Source organism: Callithrix jacchus, chromosome 2, assembly GCF_049354715.1.
Source record: "Callithrix jacchus isolate 240 chromosome 2, calJac240_pri, whole genome shotgun sequence".
Lineage (NCBI taxonomy): Eukaryota > Metazoa > Chordata > Mammalia > Primates > Cebidae > Callithrix > Callithrix jacchus.
The window spans coordinates 45,752,335-45,774,853 of NC_133503.1; the positions used below are offsets into that span (position 1 = coordinate 45,752,335).

At 38.3% G+C, this 22,519-nt stretch overlaps 1 protein-coding gene across 1 annotated transcript in view; it reads left to right on the forward strand.

The window, feature by feature from the left end:
• The first annotated feature begins 10,532 nt into the window (after positions 1-10,532).
• Positions 10,533-22,519, forward strand: part of STK32A (serine/threonine kinase 32A) — a 146,780-nt gene continuing 134,793 nt past the window's right edge. Inside the window, exons 1-2 of the mRNA XM_008987313.5 lie at positions 10,533-10,713; positions 14,680-14,827. Of these exons, the coding sequence (XP_008985561.2) occupies positions 14,776-14,827 (52 nt within the window). The 5' untranslated portion in view covers positions 10,533-10,713; positions 14,680-14,775. The remainder of the gene's footprint in view (positions 10,714-14,679; positions 14,828-22,519) is intronic.

Here is a 22,519-nt window from a genome sequence, read left to right on the forward strand (position 1 = left end):
GGGTTTCCTTCTTGTTTCTGTAGTAGGCGACTCTGCCTTCCCGGGGCTCCAAACCTCGGTCAGTAGGGGAACCGGTCCCGTTTACTCTGCGCCGAGCGCTGCTGCGTCGAGGTGCCGGCAGAACCGCTGCGCGGACCACGAGAGTCGCGCTGGCAACTCGTGTGTTTCCACCACTGGGGGACCTTCTGCTCCGTAAGCGACCAGACTTTGTCTGAAAGTGTGGCATCCTCTAGTTCTCCGCGCCTTCCCTGAGAGCTGCAATCCCGGGATGTTAGCGATCGGCCATCTTGGATCGTTCCTCAGATCTGCATATTTTTATACTTAGAGTAATGAATTTTATAATATTATATACTTGATATAAATAGACATATATTGTAGTTCATATTATTTTGAATTGTAGTTGTATATGTACACTCTGTTAAATGTCATGCCTTCATTGAAATGTTCTTTCTTGTTGCCTAGACTATCCAGATCCACATGGAAATTTTATAACTGTCATTGTGATTTTCTTTAACGATAAAGATGCATCTTTGTTTAACAAGAACTGGAAATAAAACTTTGTCCTAATAATCCGGAACTTTTAAAGTTGGGGGAAAATACAGCAGTAAGTAAAGTGTTTGTTTCATATCTGTTGAAGAAATGATCCGATTATTCTGTATGGGAAGAAATTCAGGAATTGAAAGCAAAAAGCCAGACATCTAAATATATTTTCACTTGAAATATGTCGGACCATAAGCAGTACTCATAAATAAACTAGAAATGTTAGCTGTTTAAACCACAGAAGTCATCATTTGCATGGGAAAAACAGGGACTCTGATTTAGGGGCACCACAGTTCAAATGCCAGTTTAGATTTGTTAACTTCAATAAATTGCAACTTGCCTGAGTCTCAGTTTTCTTACCCTTAAAGTGTGGACAATAATAGCTACCTGGAATCACAGCTGTTTCAGGATTCAGTAGGTATATGTAAAGTGTGTTTTAAAGAATAAGTGCTCACCAAAACAAAGTTATCATTATTACACAATCAGTCCCTTTCATCAGTGGAGAAAGTTTCAGATGGATTACAACTGTTATAATCTTGCCACTAAGCATTCCTCGACTATCAATGCAAAGGAAAATTCAGCAGAACAAACCAGCCAACTGTTTTCAAGTAAAAGGAAAGGAAGGGGGAAACTATCCCAACAACTTGAACATAACATGCCCAGAAAGAGAAATGCAGGTCCCTTCAAAATAATCTCTCCTATGCTCCAGGTATTCAACAGTTTATCTAACAAAGTCTTACTGTTCAACAAAGTCTTATTATTCTGTGTTCCAGTTCTTTAAGACTTTGAGAAACAAAAGAACCCCAAAGAGGTTTAAGAAATAAATGGTTGTGTCCAAAATAATGAGATAATGTATCAGATATTGTAGTAAGAGACTAGCAATCCAAGTTTTCCCAGACTGAGAAGTCCACATCTTGATAACTCTTTCAATCTCTTGATCTTGAGTAAACCAAGGCAGTCACCTTGAGTATAAGTCATAGGAGATGTTCCATGGTCAAAGAATAGCAGCACTAGAAGGGACTGGGGAAACTACAGAGTCCGCCTTTATTTTACAGATGGAAAGTCAGATTCTAGCTATGAGCCAATGACATCCTGACAGGTGCAGAGCTAACCCTGAGGAGCATTTCAGGTGACATGTGAACTTCACTATTCTAATTCCAGATTTGAAAATGGCATACAGGATGAAGAAAAAAAGCCTGGCTTTGATACCAGATTACCTGGGCTTCTATCCTAAGACTGGATGAGTGATCTGACCTTTAACCCCCAGTATTTTTGACTGAATATTGGTATTGTAGGCACTGAATGACAGAGAGCAAATAAAATGCTGAGCTCAGTGCCCAGCACATAAAAAACATGAAATAAATATTTGTCATTATTATTGGTAGTTTCCATCTATTTCTCCTCTTTTCTCTCCCCATTATTAATATCTTATTATTATTATTATTTGCTACTTAGAGCAAGGAGGCACAATCTAGCGTAATAAGACCCTTCCTTGGATTTTCACTAAAATCATGTGGACTTCAAGAACATCAACGAATAGTGTTTCCCACTTGGAATTTTCTTAAAATAAGTCATTGAAATTATGTCATTCTGAGCTGAATGATTTACAGACCCTTTTTGAAAAGATGTCTCTTTGACTATGACAAATACATGCAAACTGCTTTAGTAATTCAGCTTCAGGGTACTCCACCAGGTTCTTCTAAAAGGCTCTTTTCAAAATGCTGGATTTTTACTACTATTCTCTACATCCTAAGCCATTTTCCATAGAAGTCTAACTATTAAGAGCACTCACCAAAGGATGGCCAAAGGATCCTAACATAAAGAGGAAGTATATTGGAAATGATTACATATACAAATAATACAGCAACAGGGTTGGCAGAACAAAATGTAGATTGAGAAGCAGTGCTTTGTAAATATACCCAGTATTCAGAAGATTAGGCCTACTTTCTTTCTTTCTTTCTTTCCTCTTTCTTTTTCTTTCTTTCTCTCTCTCTCTTCTTCTTCTTCTTCTTCCTTCTTCTTCTTCTTTTTTTTTTTTTGAGACAGTCTTGCTCTGTCATCTAGCACCCAGGCTGGAGTACAGTGGTGTGATCATAGCTCACTGCACCCTCGAACTTCTGAACTCAAACAGTCTCCCACTTCAGCCTCCTGAGTAGCTGGATGTACAGGCATGTACCACTATACCTGGCTAATTTATTTATGTATTTTGTAGAGACAGGGTCTTCCTATGTTGTCCAAGCTGGTCTCGAACTCCTGGGCTCAAGCGATCCTCCCACCTCAGCCTCCCAAAGTGTTGGGATTATAGGCATGCACCACCATGCCTAGCATAGCCTTTCTTTGGAATCCAAAAAAGAAAAATGCAGAATTTCTCTTTTGTTCATTCCTCTTTTATAGTTCAATATTTTCATTTGTTCAAAATGTAAGTCACTTTCATACTCAGGAATGTACAAAATTATAAATTCAACAGAATTTTATAAAACAAAACAGTACAGGTTTTCTGTACTGAAGACCAACAGCACTCTTTCTTGAATGTGTGTCAAATAGAGATGTAATTTGCGGAACAAAGAACAGCATTTAACCCTTAATTTTATGGATGCTTTAAGATATTTCACACTTTTCTGGTTTGACTTGCACCCTAGATTCTTTCATATTTGCCTTTTCTAAGCTTCTCAATGAAATGGCCTCCCAAAATAGAAAAACTCACAACTCTGGAGAAAATATCTAATTACAGCATGGATAGACCAGACTGAGAAACAGTTTGTGTGTAAGCACGGCAATTTTTAAAGGGGAAAAAAAACACTATTCCTAGAACTTCCTAACTTTAGAAATAAGATTTCAGAATAATACCCATCCAATGAAACTTAATCTTCACCCTACACCTGAAAAATGTATATTTATATATTTGTGAATTTTAAAATATCTCTCAAGGCAATTTTTTTAAAGAAACATAATGTAATCAGATATATTTGCCATTGTCAGAGCACAGCGTGTCATTCTATTAATTTCTGGGGCCGGGCGCAGTGGCTCAAGCCTGAAATCCCAGCTACTCAGGAGGCTGAGGCAGGAGAATTGCCTGAACCTAGGAGGCGGAGTTTGCCATGAGCCGAGATCGCGCCATTGCACTCCAGCCTGGGTAACAAGGGTGAAAACTCCGTCTCAAAAAAAAAAAAAAATCTGGATCATACATGAGGCCAGCTCATTGCAAAGGCATTCTTATTACAAAAAAAAAAAGGAAAAGAAAAAAGAAGGAAGGTGAAAATGGTAGGCTAAATGCTTACTAGCTTGTTATCTAGGTAAATATCAAGTTCACTGCCTGTTCCACTTCATGCTCCTGGGTCTCAGTATAGAAATAGATACATATGCCAGAGTATGACTCTGTAGGGTGTGGGGTGTGTGAATGTGTGTGTGTGTGTGTGTCTGTGTGTGTGTATGCTCACGCGTGCACAGGTGCATGTGTGTGGGGAGAGAAGGGAACCAGAAACCTAAGGAGTCAAATTAATGTGTTTATAGGTGAATAAGATCATTTCCCTTTCACTTTCTATATCACGACATTATCTGATCTCTCATAAGAATGAAGTAAACTAAAAATGTAGAAAACAGAGTCAATATGTGAGTGTCTGATTGTTTAAGGATTAAACCATTTATGTATTTTGATCTGTCATCTATAGAACATTTGGTGGAATACTCTGAATAACTGACATAAGATAGACAAGGTTCATATGCCCTGTTTTAAAACAACTTCATGGAAATGTTATCTTTTTAAGATTGTATTTTTTAATCATTATATGTATGGATAGAAACATTGGTTAAAATTGCATTACACGCATACATATACATGCACATATCACACACATGCCATACACAGAGGAAGCTTATGGTATAATAAAATTGGGTTTGGCTTTGCAGTAAAGCAGAACTGTAAGTTTGGGAAGCCTACCTAAACCATTTGTTTCTATTTTCTGTCCGGAAAACAGAAGATAGCAACACATGATTTATGGTTTGCAATGCATACTATATAAAGGGACATGATTGAACAAGGCCTCTAGAATACTGCACTAGCTGTTTTCTCTGCATATAGTGCCTGCCTCCTCCATAATCTGTCTACACTAAAACTACTTGGTTTCCTTTGGACATGCCTAACTTCCTCTTGCCTACACAGCTTTGTTCATGCTGTTCCCTCTGGCTGGAAAACTCTCATCCCCTTCTCTTTGCACAACTAACTTGTACTCCATTTTTAAGACCAAGCTTGAATATTATTTTTGGTGACACCTTTGCTGACATCCCTAAACTATAGTGGCTACTTTATTTATAACCTCACAAAGCACCCTTATTCCTGCTATCATGACCTTGTTACCCAGTATTAAAATTGTCAGGTTTTTAGTAGATGATAATCTCCTTAAAATAAGAATCCATATTGTTTAATATCATAGGCATGACTTTCAACAGTGATCTTACAAAAATAGTCAGTGCTGATGAAGATGCAATGAGATGAACACTTCTCCCATATTCTTTGTACAAAAGGCAGGCTTCTGATATAATATTAATAAACTTATTGGGCACCCATACTGCTCAAGGCACTACACTAAGTGCTTTCATGCATTATCTCATTTAATCATCCCAGTGCTTTTCAGGAGTAGGTACTGCTAGTATCCAATTATTATATAGTTTAAGAAACAAAAACTCTCAGGGTCTAAAAGACTTGCACAAAGATATGAAGCTTTAGATGGTGAATAAGGAGATTAAATTGGGTCCTTTTGATGCTAACACTATTTTTGTTCAACAACAATGCTCTACTATGCAAGTTTTCTGGGGAGCAATTAAATTATTCACACCTCAATGCAGTTGAATGAGTACATGGACACACACACACACAACATACACACACAAACATATATATGTGTGTGTATGTATATATATATGTGTATTTATATATTAGAAACCATAACTTCTGGAACCAACCCAACTGCCCATTGATGATACACTGGACAGGGAAAATGTGGCACATATACACTATGGAATATTATGCAGCCATAAAAAACGATGACTTTGTGTCCTTTGTAGGGACATGAAAGAACCTGGAAACCATCATTCTCAGAAAACTGACACAAAAACAGAAAAATCAAACACCACATGTTCTCACTCATAGACGAGTGTTGAACAATGAGAACACATGGACACAGGGAGGGGAGCATCACACATTGGGGTCTGTCAGGGGGAACGAGGAGGGACAGTGGGTGATGGGGAGTTGAAGAGGGATAACATGGGAGAAATGCCAGATATAGGTGATGGGGAGGAAGGCAGCAAACCACATTGCCATGTATGTACCTATGCAACAATCTTACATGTTCTTCACAGGCACCCCAAAACCTAAAACGCAATAAAATATATATTTAAAAAAAAGAGAGAGAAACCGTAACTCATATCCACTTTCCTTCACCTCAGGTATTAATATTTTTCTAATAAGCATGAAATAGGGAATATTTTAATACTATTTCTAGCTTTTCTTTGCAGCCCTAGAAATAAAATGTCCCCATTACTTCCTAGGGTTGTTTCTCTCTCTCTCAATTAAATTATGTCAAATTCACAGGGGTGAGTAGTGAAAGCAGCACGATATGTACTGTGAGCTCACTAGAATGCTTGCTTCTCAAGAGCAAGGATTGCTTTATTTATCTTTGTATCTCCAGTTCCAGGCATGGTGCCTTCCCCACTGTAGACAAATAATCAAAACTGCAGGAATGGGTTATTAAACAGATAATGAACTTGAGGTTACAGATTTGTAAAGCCTGTTTGAAAACTGTAAACTCCAATCACTCAATGAAATTGGAAAATAAAATGGATGATCTTTATCAAGATAATATCTAAAGAAAAATATTCCGTCGGAGGTTATTACATGGACTTTCTTAATGTGATGGTATTTGTGGAAGTGAACAAAGCAGGTAAAACTGAACATTGAGTTGGATTCAACAATCATCAGATAATTTACTAAATATGAGACATTGTGATGGGACCTGATTGTTTTATAAATAAGATTTTTTTGTTATGATAACTCATATTTTAGTAACAGTAATTTGCATATCTGACCAGCAGAAAATAAAGCTTTGTCGTATGTAAAGAGGGCAGAGTAATCTTACTAAAACTCAACTGTAATGAGGTCTATTTTTCTGCTAACACATCTAAAGGCTTCCTATTGTTGCTGTGATTTAAACTGTAAACTTTTTCACAGTAGACTTGTTTTTTCAAGATCTTTCCCTCATCACTACTCCTTACACTACAATCACATCAAACTTGTAATCATTCTCCCCAAATATTATGCTTTTTATGACCCATTCTCCAAATCTATAATACCCTTTCTCTGTCTAGTGACACTCCATTCAACTTTCAAGACACAGATCAAATGTTCCTGAGGCTTCTGGCTCTTAGAGGCAGAGGTAAATGCTGTGATCAGTGCTTTGCGAGGGCTCCCAGCCAGGCACCTGTCAATCTCAAACTATGGTTTCTGCCTCACAAAATCCGAATCGCAAAATCCTCAGGTCCAGTGACAGCTTCCAACTTTTCTTTGTTCCCTTTAAACATAGCCCTATAAAAGTCTATTTACTTCACCAGTGAATGGTTACTGCTCTGCAGTATAAGGTGTCTTCTTTGCATTTTCCTCATAAATTACTCAATGAAAAGAATGATGGAAATTACAAACATTTAATTATGTTAGCAATTTATTTAATGTGCCAAATACTGGATTCAGTGCTGTATAGATAAAGACAGATGTTCTTATCCTCATGGAAGGTGCGCTCAGTGAGGAGAAACACAGCAAAGAAGTTATGCAAGCAAAATAATGATAACACATGATGAGTGACATGATGGAAGAAATTTGGGTGTACAGTGGAGAATGGAGGGAGTGGTGAGGAAACTATCAGAAGATTTGAGGGGAGGTCTTTCTGTGCAGGAGAAATGTGAGGAGACAGCTGATTGAAAAAGAGTCCAGAACTGCGTTCATGCATCAGTAAGAGCCACTCAAATGTCCTGTGGTGGGGACAAGCTCAGTGTGATCCGCAAAGAGCAGAAGGCCAGTGGGCTGGATTGGAGTGAACAGATGAATACTGACCATAGACAGAGGGGGGCAGAGTGACAGGGATCGGACAGCATCAGTCCCCGTCTACCAAAGCGTGTCAATTTAGTCTAAATGCAGTGGAACCTAGCTTTCAAGCCACCAATAATACAGTTGAAACTGCATGGTATTAAAGTTTGTGTTGTAAGACATTATTTACTTTTTTAATGATAAAAAATTCTCCATATCTATCTGGACAAGACTTTCTCACTGGTTTAGTCTTTACTTCATTCTCCTCTCCACTGGGGGGCTCCAGAGATTGTCCCAAGCATGCAGTCTAGCCTTTCAAGTACATTTCTTGTGGTAATCTTTCCATTTCCCCAAGAGCTAGCTATGTTTAAGATGGGAACACCAAGAGAGCATGAACAACTGAATAAATAAAAGATTAAAACACAGTCAGCTCTGTGAAACTGTTCTGCAGTTGACAGACTGCATATGAGACAAAGTAGGAATCACTATTTTTCTATAGAATCTGTGATATGCCATGCCTTTACATGAACAAATACATTAGGACTGACTAGTTTTATTTTAAGCAAATGTGACTATTCCAACAGAAGAAAGGTTTGGAAAACAGATCTGAGAGGTATTTGGGCATAACCTGGTGGCCTGCTTATTAAAATGACCTTAAGTGTTGTCAGTATCTAAGTGTTTACTCTGTACTGCCTAGCACTGTGTTAAGTGCATTATCTATCTATCTATCTATATAAAATCTCATTTAAGCCTTCATTAATTCTAGCTGATAGAGATGACCATTGTTTTCTTTACTGAAATTGGAAAACCTAGATTTAGGGCCTTTGAGTGACTTGGCCAACATCTCAGATATATTATTGGTGGAGCTGGCATTGAAATGGAAGAATGCCTGACTCCAAAGCCCTGTACACCAGCCAGAACACCAAATTAAAGAGTTTTCCATAGACTTCAGTTCTAGTCTCAGGTCACTTTCTTGCAGTATCAATTTCCTTGACGATAAAATGAATATTGCCCTCTCCTCAGGGGGAAAAAAGAGAATACAGGCCCAGTGAATTTGTAGTGCATCTCCAATGCCATGAAGATAATCAAAATGTTTCATCAAGTCCCAGGTGTCACACAAATGAAATGTATTTTTCTGCCAGGTGCCTGCTTTTTGCCTTAAAAAGAAAGCCCTCTCTCAAAAATGAATTCCTTAAAAATTCTCTTTTTTGTCTAGACTTGGGTGTGATTAGCCCTCTTTTGCAGCTTGCCCCACCACACCAAATGTTCATTGATAGTATCTCATCCTCTCTCAGGGTTTGCATAAGGCGTTGGCAACAGCGGAAGGTGGTGGAGCAACAGCACAGGGGTGTGTTTTTACCCAGCTCTGCCACCATCACACTGTGCAACTCAGGGCAAATCTCTCCTTCCAGACCCCAACTGTAAAGTGAACAAGTGAGCGAGCGAGAGTTAAAGGTTAGTCCAAGTTTTAAAATACTGGGGTAGGGTGTAGCCCATGACTAAGATGAGAGAGAAGAGGAAAAAGGCTAGTTGACAATAGAGTTATCTTGTAGTTTTCCTTTAATTAAGTCCGTTATGACACTCTTGACCACAAGGTGACTACTACCACTCCAACAATTTCAGCAGATATTTCGGGTACATCAGCCACTATCCTAGGATCTAATTCCAAAAATGTTAAACAAGACCAATCTGATTCCTTCACCCTGTGGAACTTTACATCTCCACAGATCAAACAATGGAAATCTGAAACAGACATGTCAGCCACAGACACATTTTGTTTGACAGCCTTTTGTTTGTTTTAACAGTTTAAAATTTTGTCCATGTTTAAAAATAATGGAAGACTTTAATCCGAAAGTTCTTGTTTCCAGCTTCTTTTGAAAAATCTGAATAGTTGGCAATGCTGAGCTGGCATTTCCACATGGCAGGGAAATGTGGAGCTGAAAAGAAGCTGTCCTCACCCCACCCCAAGACCAGACCCACACTCTCCATCGACCCTGCCCACAGTCAAGCGCTGTCATCATGTCATGGGCAACCTACGTGCCCATTCTGCGTAGGCTTAGGTGTGTGTGTCTCTTGGATTAGAAACGGAGACAATAAAAAATTATTTCAATCGTGTTGATTATTACAACGAGCTTTACGGGGAGCTGCCATGGACAAGAACAGAGAAACTTCCAGCAGTACTGTCTTCATCTCTGCCCTGTCCGGTTCCTATCTCCACGCGCCGGTGTCAAGGGCAACTAAGGTGCCTGGGAAAATTGGGGGCTGGGAGCCAGGTGACCCGGGCCTACCAAAGGTTCTCTTCACTAACTGTTATGCTACACTGGGCAAGTATTTTCCGTCTCTGTGCCTCAGTTCCTTCTGCAATAAAACAGAAAACAAAATCTACCGGCCCACAGTCCTTAAAGGATCTTTCCTCTTGGGATCCTGTAAAATTCTCATCCTTCCTTGGTCTCCCGTCAAAACGTCAAGGGAAGTCTTAATGGCAATCTTGCCTCTCCCCTTCTAAGATCCGCAGGCTCGGACCCGCCACCCACACGTCCACCACCTCGGTGGCACTGGCCGCGTCTCTTCAGGGGAACCCGAGCACGGCCCGGGAAGTTGGTGCGCTCTCTGCATCCTGGCTGCTCCAGATCCAGCCCAGGCGCAGCGGGACCCCCGCCCGCAGCCCTCTCCTCCCGCCTCGCCCTCCCAGGGTCCTTGTCAAGCCTCCGCCGGCGGAAAACCGACCCCAGGCGACTGGCGCTCACCCAGGCTACTATCCAACCCAGTCTGGGGATAGCGCTAAGTGGGAACGCCTGCTGGCAAGCAGCTCCCGCCTCCCTCCCAGGCCGGGGAGCCGCCCCTCTCGGGGTGGCTGCTCGCTGGGCGGCGCTCGGACCCCTCGGCAGCCGCAGGTGCCCGCCCCAGCCCAGCCCAGCTCAGTCCAGCGCAGCCCAGCCCAGCCCTGCGCTCGCAGCTGCCGCCGCTCCGAAGCAGAAAGGTGCCTTTCCTTGCTCCTGCTCCTTGCTCCTTGCTCTGGAGTTCTTCTCTTAACACCTGCTCCCCGGGTGAAAGCATCGTTCCGAGCCTCAGGGGAGGAATGAAGGAAGAATCGAGACTAGGTGAGTGGTGATCTACATTTAACAAATAATAACAACCCGCATATTAAGGGTACTGATGGGAAGCTAGGAAGTTCAAGGAGAGGAGAAGACAAAGGCTGCTGATCAAGATAACTCACAAAACTAGATGCGGGCTGGGACCAATTCTAGCTATTTTGCACACCACCCAGGTTCCCCAGCCTGGCACTGACTCACGTGCAGACCCAGACAGACTTCAATAAATATTTGCTGGATAAGTGAGTGGAGGTGTTTCTGCTTGTTCTCCAGCATCTAAACAAGCAAAAATTAGCTGTCTTTGATGGCTGACTTCATCTCCACCAGGACTTTTTACCCCAGGACCGGAAAAGTAAAATGTGGTGTATTCACACAGCGGACTGCTATGCAGCACTTAAAAAGCTTAAATCAGAGCTGTAGGGATCAGCATGCTTGTACCTAGACTTCATAAGTATCACTGTAGATAGACACAGCAAAATGCAAAATATAACCACTCTATTGTGCCATTTAGGCGACTTATTTTAAAACACGTCATGTTTGTAAAATCGTAGAACGGGTACTGTAAAATGCATATCACATCCCTGATTGTGGCTGTCTTTGGAAAGTGTGAAAGGGAAATCAATTGGACATTAGGATTAAGATGGAAAAAAATATTTCCCTAAAATTTTTAAAAAATGAAAATGATTATGTAAAGATGACAAAATAGAAACAATTCTTAACTGAGACAGTGTTATTCACTTAGGTGTTTTTCACGTTTCTTTCTTTCTCGTATTTTAAAATATTTATTAATCTAAGAAGTTCTGTTTTTCAAATGCAAATAAAGTAAGGTGTGTCTATGCACACGCTGTGACAATGAAATCTAAAAAGTTCAATCAAAAGTTGCAACTTTCTTGCATCACCCCCTGTGTTTTCTAATCCTAGAAGACCACACCTCTTCACCTAGGGAGGCTTGGTGGTTACAGAAGCTTACCTGTTGACAACCCCCAAAAGTACAGGCAGAAGATGAAATGTTGGTATTAGCAAACTAGTCCCCAGTTAATAATCTGATAATCGGCCAGGTCAAGGTAGAGTCTGAAAACTCCCTGTGTCCCTGCAAGCCAAATTTCTCTTCCTTTTATATTTCAGATGCTTTGAATTTTCATTTTCATGGATGGTAGCTGTCCTCTTGACATCCCAAAATGATCCTTAGGTAACACTACAAATTTAGTGCCAGGAGATCAGGAAGGGTGTGGGGTTTGGTGAAAGAGTCCTACAGCTCTACTGGGCTCTGTTCAGCAGAGTGCAAAGGATATGTCTCCATTTTCCTGCCAGAGAAAGTTTGATTTCTTTCTAGATGTGAAAAAAATCTAATTTGGTTATCCACATGGGAGAGAAAATGAAAAATAATTTTAAACTGGATTGTGTATGTTAGGTGCAATGAAGAAGACACTAAACCACCACCCAGTAGTTCCATCTGCTTCCCCCTTCCCCAGACATACACAAAAATGGTTCCCTGTTTGCATATTATCTTCCCACTAAAAATCACTGGGTCTGTGGTGAACAAAATTGTTCGCGCATCAGAATGGAACTCTGAAACATGGAAAATTGCTATAATATTCCTTCGTCTTTTTCTTTCTGATTTGACAACTTGCAAGGTCAGTGCTTGGTACATGTCAATGTTGCAGGACGACAGACTACTTGAGAAAAAGCTGAGGTGTGAAGAATGATATAAGAATGACAGGGCTGGGGTGCAGTGTGAAAACTACATGTACTCAGGTTTTAAGTACAAAATAAAAGAGAATGTAGTTGCTGCCTGCAGTTAACAACTGCAGTTCCTTAAAATCAATGTTCCCTTTAGGACCGTTCATCTCCTTCTGGTGCCATCAGTGGTTCAGTCCTTATACTATCCCTCATTTGGATTTTAAATGCCATAATAAAGCACAGAGGACACCTCCATATGCTTCTCCCTAACTCACAATAAAACACTCACAATAAAAAGTGCATCCCACTTACTTCTCAACTCCCTTTTCCACTGGAGTTAAACACCTTTTTAATTTTTTAGCTTGGAGAAATGGTTGAGTTCTATCTTCCTGGATCTCAATAATTCCACTGAGCTTTCTTCAGCCACCTGTGACCACCTGCCCCTGCTCACTCCCTCTCCCATACCATTTAATTGGTTGCTTCCTAATTGCTGACTCTCTTTGCTCTCTTAATGATTCTTGTTAAAGTCCATAAGGCACTTTGCCAGCAGTTGGCTTTTAATATGAAAAATAGCATTTCCTTAATGAATCTGCCTTCAAAAAGAAGGCTTTACTTACATTTTCCTAATGGGAAAATGAGCTTTTCTTCTACACTTGCTTAAGGGTTTCCTAAGTTCTTTTTTAATAACTTGTTCTTAACACTTTCTTCAATTCTGCCTGTAATCGATATTCCCTTCACATGTAAAGAGCTCAGGAGGAAATCAACTATTTAAAAAAAGACACAATAAGGAAATTCTGCTACTCTTAGAATTAGCAGGAGCTAACATTCATTCTTCGCATATTAAGTGCCAGGCATTGCGCCAGTTACCTTACATATATTGTCTCATTGTCTGTATCCATGACCATACTTGTGCTAAGCATAGAATTTCCTTAAGCCAGATAGCTGAGCAGAATTTTAAAATATTGTTTTGTACAAAATCTAGAGCTTCACCCATTTTTCGGGTAGATCCGAAGATTTGGGCCCATGTTTCCATGTGGTGACAATCTGTTTGATTTGGGAGCCACTTTGGATGGAGCCAATGTCATCATTGTCTGCCCAATGTGCTAATGTTAAATGTTTGGTCTGGCTCACTCATTTGTATTATCTGCCTGGCTGCTATAAGGATCCCGACTTGTCACTCCTGAGATAGACACTGTTATTTCCCCCATTCTAGAGCAGAGAGGTTAAGTGACTGCATCAAAGGCATTATCTGTGTCAGTTTTAGGACTGGAACACAGGATGCTGCCTCTCTTTACCCTTATGTTTTAAAGTGGAGCAAAGCCATAAATACTTTTTTCAGGATTTTTTCTTGTTCACACATATCATTTAATTTGAGCCTCTTTAAATGTAATTTAAATTTAATTTGAGCCTCTTTAAATAGAGCGGCTAACAGTTTTGAGCACTTATGCTATGAAACTGCTTTATGTATTGAGTTAAATGTATGTATGTCATACATTTATGTAATACATAGTTCAATATATAGTTATATATAATATAAATGTACATAACATACTTAAATATGATATAGCAAAGAGATACATACATGTGTATTATTTAACTAAATATATAATGAGATAAGTATATGCATATTATACATTTATGTAACTCAACACATAGAGCTATAGGTACATAAATACAACACAAAGAGTTATATATGTGCATATTATACATTTAACTTAATATAAAAGAGTTAAATGTATGTCTATCACATTCAACTCTCCATTAAGGGAAGGACCATTATCTTCTCCAAGTTCAGAAGAAGGAAAAAGAGAAACAATCTGAAATTCAGCAATTTGCTGGTATAGTAAAGTCCAACCCAGAACTTTCTTCTCTTATGTTGTAGTACCTTCCAGGGCATGCAGAAAGAGATAGCTAATGCATCTCTATGACTAAAAAACAAAGTTTTGTTGTTGATCACCCAATAACAAGAAGAAAGTATAAAATCCGCATATTTTCTCAACAATATTTTTATTTTATAGTTGTTGAATAAAGCATCGCTGACTTAATTTTTAACTTTTCTACATATTTTGAAAAATATCTTGCTTTCCTCCCACTTTACAAGTCTAGGTCTGGTACTGATGAGCCATGCAGTGTGTTCTCCTGTTGCTAGAGGTTTTTATTCTGAAATCATCGTTTTCAAACACAAGAGTTTTCACTACAGTGATACAGATGAGGTTAATGTTTCCGCCACAGTCTGTATTCAGGGTGCCTAAAGTATGCCACATTATTAAGATACTATTTCTTTTCCTATCCTAGATATCCAACTAAAGCTTCAGGACGTGTTTTGAGCAAAGATGGGTGTTTCTGCCAGGATAGTATAACTCAAGGATCCCAGTCTAGGCAGATTCAACCATGGGAGCCAACACTTCAAGCAAACCGCCAGTGTTTGATGAAAATGAAGAAGGTAAGAAATGTGGGATAATGGCATATAAAAAATAGAATTTTCCAAATTCAAGTACACGTTTCTGGTTTCATAAGTAAAGCATAATTATGGTCTGTAGAACCTTGAAGGAAAAAGGCGGAGCTGCGTGATTCGGCCTGAGGACTTAGTAGGCTCATAGCTAGGTTTTACCTTCCACTTTCCTGGGACCTTTGGCAGCTTTCCTAATCTCCACTATATCAATGTCCTTTGTCCAAAGGGAGCTGTGGTTGGACATGAGGTAGATAGTTAAATGATCTGTTTGTCCTCTGTGCTGTTCCTTGGCAGTTGAAGTTACCCCTATTGCTCATTGTTATAGAAAATATATTATCAAAATGTACATGACTGATACCCAGTGCTCATAATATTATAGAATGAAGCTGTGCCTTCTGAATTTCCAACTGCCAAGCATTTGCCTACTAGACAAATCCCATAATGCTATGTCATAGAAAAAATAATCAGTTTTATTTAAGGGAAGGGAAAGATTCATCTAGACAAGAGTAAAGGCATGAGTCCTCCTGATTCTCCCATCAGTGAGGCATGCTGGAACTGGGCAATGCCTCCTCGTGCCACCCTTCCTTTCTATATGTAAGTGTGAACAGCATTGGCGTATGCAGGTGGCAGCTGTTTACAGGTTGTCTGGGGGAAAAAATGCCCCAGGCCCCAGGTATTAAGTAGTTCAGACCTCTCTGAGAGGGAGCTCTTTCGAGTAATTCCCAGAGAGCTCTGCTAATTGGAACAGGGAGGAAAAGAATGTACTGAAATTGAGGAAATCTGACACCAGTCCTACTACCAGTTACTTGCTAGGCTCAAGCAGTTTATTTACTGACTCTGTCTTCAACTTAGTTCTCAATAAAGTGAGATGATAGGTTCGTTCCAATTCAAGAAGTTTATCCTTTTGAGATCCTAAAGCAACTTTGTGAATTCTGAAGAAGCTTTAAATTATCAAGGAAAGTTTACTGTGTTAGAATGCAAGTTTAATTACTGAAATGGAAATACAAATAACAGTGGCTTAAGCCAAATGGACTTGTTTTTCTTTCTCATGTGACAATCTAGGCATAAGTAATCTAGATGATGTGTGGTTCCAGCCAGTTAGGGACTCTGATTCCAACTAGCTTGCCTTTTTCCTTCTCTTCCCATTTCTAGAGTGGTACCCTCAGGGTGGCTAACCCACCACACCAAATTCCAGCCAGTGACAAAGGTGAAAAGTAGGGGAGGTTATGCTCACTTCTTTTAAGGAATCGCTCCAGCTCGTCATGTATATTCACTTGCACTTACCTACATACAATTTCCCTTGTATCTAGGTAAGTGCAAGTAAACAAAAGGAAATTTAGTTTGTTACCTTGGGTGGCCGTGAACCTTCCAAAAATAAGGAGTTCTGTTTTATTACCAAAAAAAGGAGAATTAGCAGATTGTCATGATTGGGGACAACTATGTCTGCCATAGTCGGGGTAAGCAATCTTAGTTTTGAATCTTTAGATGGAAATTCTTTTAAATACAAAATATATGGCTGATCAGGATGCCTTGTTTCAAGCTATTCACTATCAGTTTGAAGGCCCATTTTTACTATTTCTACAAAATCGTTCCTAGGAACTTTGAAATTATATAGCTAGAAAGGGGTCTTAAGAAAACTTCTTCTCATTGCTCTTTTTGTTGCCTTGCTTTAATTTATCAAAATAGTAAAAGCAAAGATCTAGAGACTAGTGACATTACTCGATTTTACTGTCTTTAAAATGGAAAGACAAGTAGGCTTGCTTTTCATTTATTTGCTTTACTCTGATTCCTGTGGACTCAGAGTTAATGTTGTACATGAGGCTGGTCATCAGAGAATGACTGGAAAAGAGAGGCCAGCTGCATGCCTTTAACTTGCTAGGGCTATGTGTCATTTGAAGATATTAGGATTATGATGAGGAAACACAGAAATGCCTAACTCTTCCTTGATTCAGCCATTTTCTTCTTGTGGGGTGCGCAAGAAAGTTACGTATCCAAAGGATTGTGATAACTGGTCAGTAAGGGACCCCCTTTTAGTTACCTTAAGGGACTCTAGGAAAACTAGGTTGGAGGAGTTAGGCTTAGGGACCAGATAGGTCTTTTTTAACACCCTCTAGGTCGCCACCTTTTTGTTGCCTGGCTTCTTAGTCCAATGAGATGGATGCAGCACCCATAAAGGGAAGATCTGAGCACAGCGACAAGTCTCTCTTCCCAGAGGTGCTAGGCTCTCTATCTGTTTATGCACACAGTTGCAAGGCAAAGGAAGTAGGAGGGCAAGTCCACATACTATAAACTCATCACTCTCTAGACATGAGGAATAGAGGAGGAAACAAGATGGTCCTTGCTCTGTCTTTGTGAAACCCATGTTCTGATGGTGACAATAAACAGGTAAATAATATATAAACCAGGTAACTTCACAGTGCCTTAAAGTGCCACCAAGGAAATGACTTTTAGTGATCTTACAGAGAGTGACAGTGATGGTGGGGAGGCCACCTTAGATAGGGTGGTTGGGGTTGTCCTTTCTAAAAAGGTGACATTTGGACTGAAGCCTGAAAGATGAGAAGAAGCCAGCTATGAAAATTACATGAAAAGAATAGTTCAAGGACAGGAAAAACAAGTCCAGCATCTAAATAATGACAAAATTGGGATTGAATAGTTGCCTATACCTTAACATTCTCTCATGAGCACTAGTTTTGTCAAAGAGACTGTATTTATTGCCATATTAACTTATTTGATTAAAAGATCATTGAGTTTTGAGAGAAAAAGTATGTGATTCCAGGAAATTTACTTTTCTTTAAAATTCAGTACATTTCATAAAGTTTATTTGGCTCTTTACATAAATCTGAATTGAGCACAAGGTAAAATTCTATCTGATTGCTGTGAAGCTCTGAAGTTTCTGACCAGAAAAGAAACAACCAAAAAGCACTGACTAATCAAAGAACATTAATGCCTCTGTCATTTTGATATCCATATTTTATATACATAATCAGACTGGGCCAGAACCAAGGGCACTAAAATGAGCCAACTTAATTATTTTAAAAATATTGCTGAAAAGAATCCAAATGTGATTTTTAAAAAAGTGTTTAATATTTTCTTCAAACTGTTTAATATTTTCAATAGATAGATATGAGAATAAAGTTTAACACATTGTCCCAAGTAGTATTATAAGAATTCTATCTCATGGAAAAAGTGTTTTTGTTCACTTTGAAGGTAATTAAGGAACAAGATAAGATGTTATTGGATATCCTTTGAGATAAGCTATTCTTGCAAGAATTCATCCTATTGCTTTGTTTAACTCTTTCATAAATTAGATCTCAAATCATACTATTGCTTTGACACTTGTATTTCATGCTGTTACGTCTGATATCTGATCTTGAACACATCATTTTACTAGTTACGTATGGTCATCTTTATTCACTGAAAACAAAGTATAAGATTTACAGGTAGGGCTGTGGTGGCTCACACCTGTAATCCCAACACTTTGGGAGGCCGAGGTGAGTGGATCACGAGGTCAAGAGATTGAGACCATCATGGCCAACATGGTGAAACCCTGTCTCTACGAAAAATACAAAAAAATTAGCTGGGCGTTGTGGTGTAAACCTGAGTAGTCCCAGCTACTTGGAAGGCTGAGGCAGGAAAATCACTTGAACTCAGGAGGCAGAGATTGCAGTAAGCTGAGATGACAGCACTGTACTTCAACCTGGCAACAGAGTGAGACTTGCTTATTTGATTACTGTAAGGTATCTTTCATAAATTAGATCTCAAATCAAACTATTGCTTTGTTTTCTGGTTTGAGCTTTTATATTTTAGGGCAAATCTAAGTGCTAATTACTTTTTTCATTATTGTGGTAAAATGTATATAATAAAATTTACCAGATACGAAAAATAGATATAAAAATAAAATATAAAAAAATTTAAATTTTAAAATTTAAAATTTTTAAATTTAATCATTTTAAAATATATGGTTTATGACATTAAGTACATTTGCATTATCATGCAACCATCATCACTACCCATCTTCAGAACATTTCTATCTTCTCAACTGAAACTCTGTACCCCTGAAACAATAACATCTCCATTCCATCCCCTCCCCAGTCCGTGTTAACAACCATTTTACTTAATGTCTCTATAAATTTAACTACTCTATGTACCTCATATAGATGGAACATATAATATTTGTTCTTTTGTGTCTGCCATATTTCATTTAGCATATATTTTCAAGGTTCATCTATGTTGTAGCATGTGTCAAGATTCTCTTTCTTTTTAAGGTTGAGTCATATTCCATTGTATGGATATACCACATTTTGTTTATCTTTTCATTAGTTGACATTGATTTTCCTCACTTTTTGATTTTTGTGAATAATTCTGCTATAAACATTGGTGTGCAAATATCTATTCAAGTCCCTGTTTTCAATTATTTTGGGTAGACACCCAGAAGTAGAATCACTGGATCATGTAATTCCTTATTTAACTCTTTGAGGAACCAATATACTGTCTTCTGCCTAATTAGGTTTTGTGTTTTAATAATGGGACACAGCCTGGCATGATGGGCTAGAGTAATTGGAAAGGCATACACATGTTCAAATCTCAGCTGTGCCGCATTCCAGTAGTCAACATGTTTCTATGAGAAGAGTCAAAGGGGATATATAGCCTGGTTAACCATTATCAGACTCTAGAGTCAATTTGACTAATTATAAGATATTCTAAGGAAACTTGAGATACCGTGAGAAAAGTCTCCAAACCTAAATAATTACTAATGAATTAATTGGGGGGGTGAATTTCTATTGTGAACGTTATTTAACCTTTGTAAAGCGTCAGTTTCTTTATATGTAAAATGCAGGTAATAATTGGGCATACTTCATTAGGTTTTTGTGAGGATTGAATAAATAATGCAAGTAAAACACTTAGCAAAGCATTGCACATAAAGTAACCACCCAATTATTGCTAATTAAGTGTTATTTACTAACATCAGAGTTTCCTAGTGTGAATTCTTCAGAGTACTTTAATTTCTGAGAGAAGCACAATTCATTAAATGCAGCTCTGTTGATGCCATGCTTGATTAGGCCTACTCATGATTCTATTGATTGGATTAACAGAATGGTAGATTTTATGGATTCTGTGAAAACCTATATAAAAACACTTTAAAAGAAGCCCAGTTATTGACTGCACAAAATCATAATCTCATCTGATATCTTTTTTGCACCCACTGAGGTTATTGTATTTTTGTTTAAGGCAAAATCAAGAACTAATTGGGATGAAAATAACTGAAGTTTACTTTTTCTGATTTAAGTCTAAAACTGACTAATAAGTAATCTCATTTGATCAACAGATGCAGTGAAAACTGTTCCTCATTCCCAATTACTATGTGGATATTCTGAAAAATAATTAATGATGCAGAAAAACATTTTTTGTTTTCTGAAATAAAAGAATAGGTGTGCAAGTAATATTTGTTTTTAATGCTTATAACCTTTTTTTTAATCTACTTTATTTTCTCTATCTGAATGCACTAGGTTTTTTTGGTTGGTTGGTTGGTTGGTTGGTTGGTTGGTTGGTTGGTATGGTTTTGCTTGCTTTGTTTTATTTTAAACAACGAACATTTTAAAAATCCAGTATTGAGGTCTTCCCGCTGATTTAGAAAAAAGCAATCTTTACAGGAGAAAGTGGACTTGTTTACAATTCAGAGTCTAGGCAACAAGGGAAAAGCTTGCAGTCATTATGAGTAACATATGTATCCAAGTGTATATGAAGAATGTAAAGGTGATAAAGTTGGCTTAGTTAAATCAACAGACAGCCTTCTTCAAGAGCATTATAGCTAAGAAAATTTGGACTTAGTTAAAACGCTGCTCCAAAGAGTTCATCAATACCCTGAGTTTTGCAGAGAGAACTCAATTATTGCATTATTCTTTGGACTTGCCGAAAACTCAGTGTTCCACTTTTATTTGGCAACACTCTTCTCCTAGGATATGTGGCTGTTTTCAGTTTTCCAGCATCTTCAGTGACAGAGGCAATGGGATCCTTTAAAATGTTGGGCCAAGAAAATTGGCCACAGCGTTGCAATCCAAAAGAAATAGGATGTTGCCAAACTGATTCCAGCTATGAAGGACATTGAAAACTTCTTTTGTTATTTAATGTCTACTTGTGGCCTATTTGCACTCAGTTGGATAGGCAAATGAAAGTCTGACTTTTCCTTATCAGCCTTGAGTAATGTTGTCGTATATTTATTATTTTGCATTAGAACACTTGGAAAAGTTAAAGAAAAATTTCTCCAGCAAGAATTGGCTTCTTAAAAATTTAAGTCATCTTGGACAACCTAACATTTAGTAAAGGCATTTGTCATAAATAACCTCAAGTCCAATTTATGGCAACGGTTTTAATTTGAAAGGGCTTTATTTCTCGACACAAAGGAGAAACAAACTAGAAAGCCAAGAAAACAGACCACAAACACTGAGCTAGTGATTCCAGCCGGAGTGTTCTCTGAGCAGTGAATTATGAATACTTGTTTAAGAGAATCAACTCAAATAAATTTAGCAAACCTAATCCTACCTTTAGAACTTCCAGTGTTTGTTAGTATATTAAAGTCTCTGAAATGACCTATAATATTGAAATCTCCATCTTCTTAAATATTTTAAAATAAATATTTTAAATATTTATTTCAAAATGAAATAATTCTTAAATAACAAAATGAAATAATTCTTAAATAAATATTTTAAATATTTATTTCAAAATGAAATAATTTTTGTGAAAAACCTTTTAATTCCTTGTGTCTCAAATATTCTGTGGGTCCCAGTTTGGGAAATGAAAGGTTGTAATCATAGCTACTCTTGTTCTGTTGGAAATGTCTTTCCCTTGATTTTTCCTCCTAGTTTAAATGTAACAAATTTTTACATGTAAAATATTTGTAATGGGATTTACAGGTAAAAATGTAAATTTCCTATTGTATGATCAAGTGGTTATGCTTCTCTGTAAGTTTTCCTTACCAGTTTTTATGTGGCACAATTTATATTTATTTGGTTTAATGAGTGAAACAAGATGGCTCAGTTCAATTCTGGGATGTTGGATGTTTCTAGTTAAAGCACGAGTTGGATTTGATAAAAATTCACTGCTTTTTTTTTAATTGCATTTTAGGTTTTGGGGTACATGTGCAGAACATGCAAGATAGTTGCATAGGTACACACATGGCAGTGTGTTTTGCTGCCTTCCTCCCCTACACCCATATTTGGCATTTCTCCCCAGGCTATTCCTCCGCAGCTCCCTCCCCCACTGTCCCTCCCCTATTCCCCCCAATAGACCCCACTGTTTAGTACTCCCTTCCCTGTGTCCATGTGTTCTCATTTTTCATCACCCGCCTATGAGTGAGAATATGCAGTATTTCATTTTCTGTTCTTGTGTCAGTTTGCTGAGAATGATGTTCTCCAGATTCATCCGTGTCCCTACAAAGGACACGGACTCATCATTTTTGATTGCTGCATAATATTCCATGGTGTATATGTGCCACATTTTCCCAATCCAGTCTATTATCAATGGGCATTTGGGTTGATTCCAGTTCTTTCCTATTGTAAACAGTGCTGCAATGAACATTCATGTGCATGTGTCCTTATAGTAGAATGAATTATAGTCTTTTGGATATATACCCAGCAACAAGATTGCTGGGTCAAATGGAATTTCTATTTCTAAGGCCTTGAGGAA